Genomic DNA, 11314 nt, shown 5'->3' on the forward strand with positions numbered 1-11314 from the left:
TATTTGATGTTTTCAATGGTCTATGAAAGATGCATTAAAAAAAACTGATTTTAAATTATAGTTACCAAAAGAAATTACAGTTGCTTTACATGTGGTAACTATAAAAATTCTGAAACTGTTACAGATAATTTCAATAATAATATAAATGAGTTTACCTTTGGCACTGATTCTAAAGACAGTCATCAGTGCCGCATGAACCACTATTAGTTCAGATGGCTCGTCTGTTAGTAAAAGTTGAGCTAAAACATCAGCAATCTTTGGAACAAATTCTACGTTCTCCTTACAAAAACTGGGCAACTCTTTTATGGCCTGCTTTCGTATCTATAGAAAATAATACATATACTTAAAAAGTGATTAAAAATTTTGTTTATAAGCACAAACAATTGCTTTACAAATGGTTAATCATCCTACAAGAATCACTTGCATATGTTAATACAGTTGATTATCATTACAGAAATGAATTGTGTTGCCAAAAAACCAAAAAACTGGCATTCCTTTATGTATTAGGTCCATGATTAAATCTGAGCAATATGATAGTGCATATATATCCAGAATGGACAAGAAACTGCCTCTTCTCAGACATCAGTGCACTAATGAGACTTTATGAGTAAAAGTAGAGAAAAGTGCAAAATGACATGTCAACTATTACCATCCAGTGACAATAAGGCCTTTCACCTAATACCAGGAGTTTTGAGGTTATCAGAGATATGAAAGTCATAGTAGTTTGTTAAATACAGAACCAAAGATCATAATATTTCATAAAAGGAAGTTTTTTTCTGTGTTTTCTCTGAAATACAAGCACAGCAGGGCGTTTAAGACAGCAACAGGTTATGATATCAAACTTAAACATGTAATAAAACTCTCACCTACTAAGACAGCAACAGGTTATGATATCAAACTTAAACAACATGTAATAAAACTCTCACCTACTAAGACAGCAACAGGTTATGATATCAAACTTAAACAACATGTAATAAAACTCTCACCTACTAAGACAGCAACAGGTTATGATATCAAACTTAAACATGTAATAAAACAACATGTAATAAAACTCTCACCTACTAAGACAGCAACAGGTTATGATATCAAACTTAAACATGTAATAAAACTCTCACCTACTAAGACAGCAACAGGTTATGATATCAAACTTAAACAACATGTAATAAAACTCTCACCTACTAAGACAGCAACAGGTTATGATATCAAACTTAAACATGTAATAAAACTCTCACCTACTAAGACAGCAACAGGTTATGATATCAAACTTAAACAACATGTAATAAAACTCTCACCTACTAAGACAGCAACAGGTTATGATATCAAACTTAAACAACATGTAATAAAACTCTCACCTACTAAGACAGCAACAGGTTATGATATCAAACTTAAACATGTAATAAAACTCTCACCTACTAAGACAGCAACAGGTTATAATATCAAACTTAAACATGTAATAAAACTCTCACCTACTAAGACAGCAACAGGTTATGATATCAAACTTAAACATGTAATAAAACTCTCACCTACAAAACTATAGTTATAAAAAGAAAACTCTTCAATCCAAAAAGATGTCACAATGAAACTTACCATATCTCCAAGTTGGCTTACTATATAAACATTTAAAGTTCTAGTAAAAGCTCACAAGCTAAAAATCACATATATCCAGCACAGCCACATCTTGAAATGAAAACTTTTTTTCAGTAGAAAACTGGAATCACAAAACTTTCATTTGACCATGTTCTGCCAAGCCCTACAGTATATCTCCAATGAACTTTGAAATTTTGATATGCATAAATGTTGTCTTGTAAACTAAAGTTTATGCACAGTTAGCAAGTCTGTAACTTGTTTGTACAGATATAAAACCTAGGATTGAATTACTGTCTTTCACAGAAGCTTATTACAATTAAATGTGTGATGTTCAGCTGTAGCATGTTATGCAGACCATCTTATTCAACAAGATAACTTATGAAAATTACTTCTAGGCTAAAAACAGACCTGGAAATTCCATTTAATAATTTACTTGCAGTTCTAACAATGACTATCATTGCTTAGTTAGCAGAAAAAACATTAAATAATAGAAATTTTATATTGTATTTAATTAACATAAGATTTTACTTTAGTACTAAAATTATTAATAATTTTGTAAATAGTTATTGTATCACACTACAAAGAAACATCAGACATGTATAAATTTTGACATAGACTAAAGATGCATGTTTTAAACCCACTATATATGAAGTTTTTAACAAGACATTTCAGCAATAACTGCTGCATGTATATTAAATATATATGTACCTACCAATTTATATTATTAGTGATTTTATCCTTAGAACAGCATGTGCACAGAATTCCTTTATCTACATTTAAGAAACTATAAACTTCAGAGCTATACAATGCACCTAAGATATAACTATGGATACAAACTGTTAAATATACTTGTAAAACAGTCAAACAATAAATACAAAAGTGCTATCTTGCAGCATAAAATTATAACCACAACTATATTTTACACACAAGTGAAAATTTTATGCTTTATAACTCTTATACCAGCAAGAAAGAAGTTTTTCTGCATAATATTACTTTTAAAGTAAAAACTGGTTTTAGAATATTAAAAATACAGTGTACTATCAGATGTTTTACAGACACTATTAATTTTTGTACATCATTTTTCTCATTGATTAAATTAAATATGTGAAATAATGATGAATGTAAGTAGAGAGCCCATTACATTTTATTATTTGTTTTTCTATTATATAATTTTCCCAAAGATATTAGGCATAAGGCAGAAACATGCATAATATTGATATTTTCATGTAAAAGTTGGTCATTACAAATCAAAATTATCAAATATTTGAATATTCCAGTTTACTTAGGTCCTGACAACAACAGATCCATCCAAAGAGCAGGTCACAAAAACACATGTCATGTTAACCAGGTGTGCATTTCAAAGACTTGATTAAGTTTGGTTGGTTTGTTTTTAATTTTGCACAAAGTTACACAAGGGCTACCTGTGCTAGCTGTCCCTAATTTAGCTGTGTAAGACTAGAGGGAAGGCAGCTAGTCATCACCACCCATTGCCAACTCTTGGACTACTCTTTTACCAACAGATAGTGGGAGTGATCATCACATTATAACACCCCCATGGCTGAAAGGGCTACCATATTTGGTGTGACAGGGATTAAAACTTGCAACCCTCGGATTATGAGTTAAGTGCTCTAATCACCTGGCCATGCTGGGCCCTATTGATTAAGTCTTACTTCAGTGTTTGGGTCTGGAAATAATCATTCCAAATTGTTAGGATTTGTTTGGGTATCAGTTTTTGTTGCATTAAAGAAAAAAAAAATTTTTTTTAATTTAATAGATGTAGTTGTTAATTTCATATTAGTTGAAAAATCTGAATTTTATGTGGGCAGCTACCTCTACTATGACCCACAAACAGTGTTACAGGTTGACTAAAAATGAGTCATAAGATTATTTATCCATATATATCTTATTATACATTGACTAATATGGGTCAAACACTCATGGTAAAACCTTGGAGATGGAAATTTTTAGAAGTAGCCAAAAAGCAAGTCAAACTTAGTGGTAGAAAATTAACTAATAGATATAAAACATGAGTAAAACTAGTTACACTTGGACATCAATTGGTGTTACATACAATACCTGATTAATTGAAGGTCACAAAAGGAATCAACTGGTGTTCTTGATTATTCCAATTATGTAGTAACCAATACACTGACATTATGACTGTTTGTTATTTAACCCTTTCACTATGAGCTTGGTATAATATACACGTTTGTCTACACATTTGCACATGTTAAGTATTTGCACTATAACTTATGATATAGCATGTCTATCTTCACAAACTTTGGTAGAATTTTAGTAAAGATTAAAAGTATTTTGTATACAAATAATCAAATTTTTAATGAAATATTTTTACTAAAGATTTTTTTTGTGAAAATAGAGTCTGTTTTGTTACTATTCTGAGTGCAAACTAATTTCACATTATGATTAAAAAACTATTATTCATCCAACAAATCTCAAATATTATTTATGTAATCTCTAAAGCCTCTTAAATACATTTCTAATGTTTGTTTCAGTAAGACTTTATATTGTATGTTATTTTCAACACTCTAACTATGTGGAGTCTGTCACTAAACCAATCTCATAACCATCACTGAAAAAATTGGGAAATAAATATAAATTATGCTTTTTGCATGCTAGAATAACTGCATATTATAACATAAAAATACAAATGTTTAGTCTAAGTAGCTTAAGTCTCATAACACTATATATTTACATGTGTATTTGTTACTTTTTATTATATTTACTTTCCATCAATGCCTAGCTAACATTACATAACTTGCATTGATGTGATGTGTGTGCAGTCATGACACATAACCATCAACTTAAAACTGGCCTTCAGTCTTCCCTGTCTTGGCTGTGTTTTAGTGAACTAGTATTTTTTAATATACAGCCACATTTCAATTATTAAACATTATATGTGTATATAAATTACTACTATTTAGAAATAAATTATTAAACTTATTTTTCTTAACATATAAAACAATAAATTTTGTACATGAAGGATATCAATTTTTTTTTTAGGTTTTATACATGTAAACAAATAGTAAAATTCTGTGGTATCAGTGTAGTTATTTATGTAGTAACTACATATATAGTTGAATAACCAAAACATCATACATAACTACACTGATACCACAGAATTTTACTACAATTTATTAAGCTTAGTAATTAAAATATATTTAGATTTTAAAAAATACAAAACTTCAGGCAGGCTAAAGACAACCTTCCTCATTGAAATCTTAAGATTGAAAGAAAGTGATACCCTTTTCACAGATTAAAATGGCTAACAAAAACCACTTTGGGGCATTCTAAGCTGCTAATTGGTTATTCACACATCATACACTGTAGTAAGTAACGGTCTAATGGACTGTTTCAAAAAATTAAAAGAGTTAAATGGGGCCAACACATTTGATTCAGTACATAAGCCATATCTCAACAAAATAAAAAGATACAAGTTCTTATTTTATATTCTAGCTTGATAACATTAATAATTTGAGTTCCCAATTTGTACAAAACTATAGACTTTGTACCTGACATCACAAACATCTATTTTAAACAGCACTACATTTATCATACCATGTGATTCACTAAAATCTATATTTAGATACTTTTTTTTTCTGATATTTACTTTCAAATTAAGAAATGAACTCATATATAATATTAAAGATTGAATTATAATATACAATTTGATTCTAAACTTACTGACATAAATCATAAAATAGTAGTTCAATAAAATTTTGAATGCAAGCAAAAATGCAATGACATGGCCTTTGAAACATGACCCATTGTGAAAGGGCTAAGCACAAAGCTGCACAATAAGCCATTAATTGTGAAATGGGTAGCCAAATGTATTTATAGACATCTCATACTAGAATATCCGATTATTTAAGTGTATTGATTAACAAGCCTGATGATTTACTGATTAGCAAATCCAACTAATCACTACTATCATTGCAATACTCTTCTTTTCTACTGTATTACATTAAGCAATTTAGAGTGGAGATTAACATGATAGCATATTTGGGTTGGGCTTTGACATACTAGGTGAGCTGAAGTTTAAGTAATGAAGTAATCAAAACCATTACACATATTCCCACAATTCCTCAGTGAAACTAAGATGGAAAAAAGTTACAAAACTTATAACTTACAGACACATCATCATCTTCACAGAGGTCTAACTGAGCATCAATGGCTTTATCCACCAGATGTGGGAAACTCTTAAAAAAGCGGGTTATGAACTGTGAAGCTAGACGTTTTTCATTGGTAGAGCCTTTTACAGCATCTAGTATCTCAAAATATTCCTTTTCATGCTAGAAACACAAAGAAGTGTATAAATGAATTATTTCAAAACTAAAAAAGATATCTTTGTAATAATTATAAGAAACCTAATACACTGCTCAGAATTGTTTCATTCTTAAACAATTGTCAACTGTACTATTGAAATGAAATATTTTTATTGACTGATTACAGCAATAAATGATTTAAATAAAAAACTGTTGAAACCTGAAGTAAATTTAAATATAATTTTGCAAATATAATGAACATTTATACTTTGGTTTATTAACATGTAAAACAACATTAAAATTTAAGTTACCATGGTTTGACTGAGTAAACCAAAAAGAAACAAAACAACCATTATAGATGTAAAACAGAAGCAGAAAACTGCTGTCAGAGTAACAAAATAATTTAAAACTAAACAGCATGCACAATTACTGTACTAAACTAGTTTAATACATTTTTTAAACTTTAATATTTAAAGATGGAATTGTATAAGTATAATAAACTCACTGATGACACAAATATGTTTCATATATATTATATGCTGACTGTGGTTGTTGGTGAAACCTATGTGGCTTATAGAGCAAGTTAAGACTCATGTAATTTATTACAATATGCCCTATTCATTTTTACTCCATATATAGAAACATCTTTGTAAAAAACTTGCGTACCATTAGGAATGTCTGTCTATATAATAATACAAGGGTGTGTCTGTATGTCACCACAATAGTTCCTAAAGGAAAGAACCAAAAAGCCTGGAATTTTGCACCTATACTAGGTGAACCTTTAGGGTGTACACCTGGATATTATTGCTTATCTTATGCATGTGTGTGCACACAGGCACATCTTTTTAATAAGGCAAGCTAGCAAAAAAACCACATAGGAAAGAAATAATTTCTTATATTAGAAACAGAGATCAGACAGACAGACATGTACATTATTCAATTAATTCCAACAGAAAATGAGCAGATGGTTTGTAGCATGTGTAAAAAATGAAATTCACATATAGAGGACAGCAATGAACATTAGTAACTCATCTTGTGAGTGGAGAAAAGTAACATATTGGAACAAACGATTTATTGTTAATATCTAAAGTATGCATTGTGCCTGATAAATCTATTTATTATCATGTTATAAAAGTAAAAACAAATTATGCAAGAGCTTGTATATTTTCAAAGGCAGGTTTCTTCATAAAAAGTAATACTTTTGACACTATTTGTTCATAAATATAAAAGGAACATAACTACCGTTGGAAAGAGTCAAGCTTTTCAATATTAGTTACATAATCACTTTGTAGTGATCCATTGTGCTAATCTACCTCATTATTGTACTAGTGTCATTTACTATTATACATTTATTTTAATATCATGTCTGTTTCAGTTAAATATATATATTTTGAAGTACATACAACTTGTACTATTAAATCTGTATCACAAAATTCCTGCCTATTCACTAAAGTTGCAGAAAAATCTCTATTGTAAGAATCTACAATAGGTATATGTATGTAAATGCCAGTACTGTTGCCTTAACTACAATTTCTAGAATCTTGCCTAATGCTTATAAAAGGTAACCAATGCAACATGTGCAGAAACAGTATGTTGGTTTACTACAATTAATGTACTATAAACCTAGAAAGCTATAACTGTTATTAATGCATGCTAGTTGGAAACTTCAGCTATTGGACCAGAAATATTTAGAGATTTTGTACATTACAAACTGTTTTAACTTTAGTGAAATACCATTGGACATTACTATTTTTACAAAGATGTTATATAACTTATGTGGTGAAAACTTGCATGTGATCAATGAAGATCTAGCTAGCTAGCCCCTGTTAAGTAAATTATATCAACTTTCAATTAATTCACTCATTGTGAACCCTTGGTAAAATATCAAGGAAGTTCTGGATCAGATAGAAGACTCAATATTGTTTATAAATTTGTAAAATTTTTGCATAGAAGTCACTATTTGTAATAACCATTATTATATATTGTATTATTGTTTGTATATTAAAAATATTTGTTTTAAGATGGAAAACTGTGTGTATTAATCTTGTTGGAAAATATAAATTTAACAGATATCAACATTTAATTAACTTCTAAATTGAAATTACAATGTAACTCTATTTCAGGCTATTTCAAATCACAATACATAACACTAGTTATGTGTTTGAAATGTGCAAGACTATTATGTTGCAAATTAATGAGAAATCAAACACTGAATCATGCTAGTTTTGACAAGGAACTTATAAAATGATTGTTTCTTGTTTAAAATAGCCTGTGTGTCATTAAAATTTGGGAATTTTCTCCAGAAACTTGTGTCTTTCCAACCAACTATTTTAAATTATGAATTTTTCATTTTATTATAACCAAATAAATATATCCATAAAAAATTCAGTTTTTTAGAAAGTATGTATTTTGTAAATTACAATTAAATAATTCTTTCCTATACATATGTTTGTTTGGTTGAAATAAATATAAAAACTAAGTAACAGTAAGTACAAAAAAACAACAACTCATAAATGCTTATAAGTCTTAGTCACATATTAAAGTGGTAGAATAAGTTCTAGTAGCAGTTTTGATTTTTTCCGTTCCCATATTAGCCTTTTATCAAATGACATAAATTATTTAGAAAATCTCATAAAAGATACTTCACAAAATAATTTAACAAAGTTTAATATTTTTTGTACAGTCAATATGGTTTCACTTTACTCATCTTTTGACATTCTTTGAAGAGGTTACTGTAGAAGTAGATAAGTATAAGTGGGTGTATTTGATGTATCTAGATTTTCAAAATGAATATTACACATTGCCACATATACTACTTGTCAAATTCTCTGTAGGTGTGGGGGGGACAAGTGGGGTTAGTGGGTAGAAAAATGGCTAGATGGAAGAAAGTAATAGGCTGTTGTTAATATAATTTAAAAATAAACCTGTTAATCTACCATGGCTGTCCCATCCACCAAAATAAATCTTAAAATAAAACAGCTCTTTTCATTCTAATATTTATCAAGCTTCCTTTTAAATTTACCACACCTACTGGCAACCCATATAAATTAATTTCATTCAACTTGGATTAATATCACAAATAGGTAACCTCAAAGCTCAGGATTTAGTTAGGTCCTTTGCTCTTACTGATTTATATCAAACATATCTGCTGGTCTTGGGTATTGCTGGCTGTGAAGGGGATGCTGTGAAAAGGATTTAGATTATTTAATGATCTGCTTTGCAAATGGGTTGTCCTAAGAGTTCAAGGAAAGGTTTGGTATAAGATTTAAATGACAAAAGTTAGTTACAAGTTTGTTTTGTTTTTTAAATAAGCTTTAGTTTAGTGGATCGGACAACCTAGATAAACCAACAGGTCCCTCGTTGTACTTAAATTCAACATTACGTTAATGATAATACAGTAATAAAGTGGTACACTATATAATAAGAGATGCAAATAAATTATGAAAAGTGTTTCGTGCAATGTCACAACCATCTATAAATATTGTAATGCGCTGTAAACAACTATTTTAGTAGTAGATTCATTTTATAAACAGTAATACACATATTTTGTATTTTAATAACTGCCACAGACAGATATTAAACTTTCCTTTTGAAAAGTCTGGACTCTGATTTAATATTTATAAATTGAAGCCACAGAGTTACGATTACGTCTAATGCCACTGAAAACAAAACAACACGAGCTAGACTCCACACCATTACATAAAATAAATATACAATTAATTCTTACATCTAGAATTTTTTCTTTGGCATCGTCCAATACTTCATAATTTCTATACAGTTTCTCCACACTATCCATTTTCCTTTTCTCTTAAAAGTTTAAGTTTTTCGACTGAAATATTCTAATTAAATATAATATATTCATTCACAGCCGGTAAACTACATTTAGCACTTAACCACAGTTTACGAAGGTCGCGAAAGAAGCTCAAAATTAATAATAGATGGCGACGACAAAATAAACAATAAACTACTTTAATTAAAGTTGTTTATTTTATTTCTTTTCAGAATAAAATATTGTTTAATTTTAGATGTAATAATTCAATGACTAAGAAGTATAAAATTATCTGTAAAGTTAAATAATTAAATACTTTATCTTTGAAAATAAACAAGAAAATGTATTTCCCATAACTTTATATCGTATTGTACACGAGTTTGAACAAAAAATTTGATTAGCAGCATATATATGAATATAAAGTACTGTCTGATGTATGTCTATGTAACTAATAGGCAGTGTGTGGATGGTTTTCACCCAAGTTGGTATGGAGACTCATTAGATACATGCACGCTTCTCTTTTTCTGTGTGGGTACTTGGGTATGTTAATGTTTGAATACCCAAGAGAATCAGGTGCATAAGACCTCTTCCTCCATCTCTAACTTTGATGTTGTCTATTCTTTGGGGTGTGTTATTGTTTAGAACTTTGGGCCAGAGTAATACACCGTACTCAGGCCCGTTTCAGGGCAATGTCCATGTGTAGTCTTGAAGTTTTTTTCCCCCTTTTCCTTCCTTTCTTTCTTTTTTCTTCACTTGTATATTCATAATCTTTTTTTTTTCATATATATGAAATACTACTACTACTACTAATAATAATAATAAAGCACATATAATTCAAAAATATAAAATAAATAAAAATAAGGTAAGGTACAGTAAAATAAAACTAGTTTTAAGCGTCTAGTGCGTGGTGGCCAGCTTGTTTTATATATCTTAAATATATATTTATAGGAGAGAGGTATTTAGAACCATGTTCATCATGCACATAGTAACTGTCGAGATAACACATTAAGTCATTTTTATGCCAATTCTTATTAAAATAGTTTAGTGCATTATGAAAGAGTCTTTCGGATATTGTTTCTATGTTTGCATACTTGTGCATGAATGTGGATGAAGTGCTACATGGTACTTTATAGGCTGAAGTTAAAATTGAGTTTTGAATTATTTGTAGTTTCTGTAATTGTTTTTGTGGTATGTTTATCCAAGCAGGAGATATGTATTCTATTATAGTTCTGATGTATGTTTTGTAGATTTTTATTATATTGTCAGGTGATCTTCCTTGATTTTTACCTGAAAGACTCTTGCATAATTTGTTCTTTTCCAGATTCTTATCAGGATATTGTTTGTATGCTGTATCCACGTTAATTTGGTATCATAAGTTAATCCTAGAAATTTTGCAGAAGTAGCAGTCAGTAAAAATGATCCATTCATGTATAACTTGGGTGGATATTTTTTTAGTTTATTTAATCTGCTGAATAATATTACTTGGGTTTTCGGAATATTAATTTTTATTCTATATCTCTGGCAGTATTATTCTATATTATTTAGGACTGGTTGGAGATTGGTTGCTGCAATTGAAGGAGTGGGTGCACTTTTCCAGACTGCTACATCGTCAGTAAATCGTGATGCAAAACCTAAATTTAGGTCCGACAGTGGCATATTACTCACATACATGATA

General features: G+C 29.4%; 1 protein-coding gene across 2 annotated transcripts in view; it reads right to left on the minus strand.

The window, feature by feature from the left end:
- LOC143247339 (apoptosis inhibitor 5-like) overlaps positions 1–9790 on the minus strand; it is a 32661-nt gene extending 22871 nt beyond the window's left edge. For both annotated transcript variants that reach the window (XM_076495214.1, XM_076495213.1), the window contains exons 1-3: positions 9598–9790; positions 5736–5897; positions 156–321 (exon numbers count right to left, since the gene is read on the minus strand). In XM_076495214.1, the coding sequence (XP_076351329.1) occupies positions 156–321; positions 5736–5897; positions 9598–9666 (397 nt within the window). In that variant the 5' untranslated portion in view covers positions 9667–9790. The remainder of the gene's footprint in view (positions 1–155; positions 322–5735; positions 5898–9597) is intronic.
- Between the last annotated feature and the right edge of the window lie 1524 nt (positions 9791–11314).

Source organism: Tachypleus tridentatus, chromosome 3, assembly GCF_004210375.1.
Source record: "Tachypleus tridentatus isolate NWPU-2018 chromosome 3, ASM421037v1, whole genome shotgun sequence".
Lineage (NCBI taxonomy): Eukaryota > Metazoa > Arthropoda > Merostomata > Xiphosura > Limulidae > Tachypleus > Tachypleus tridentatus.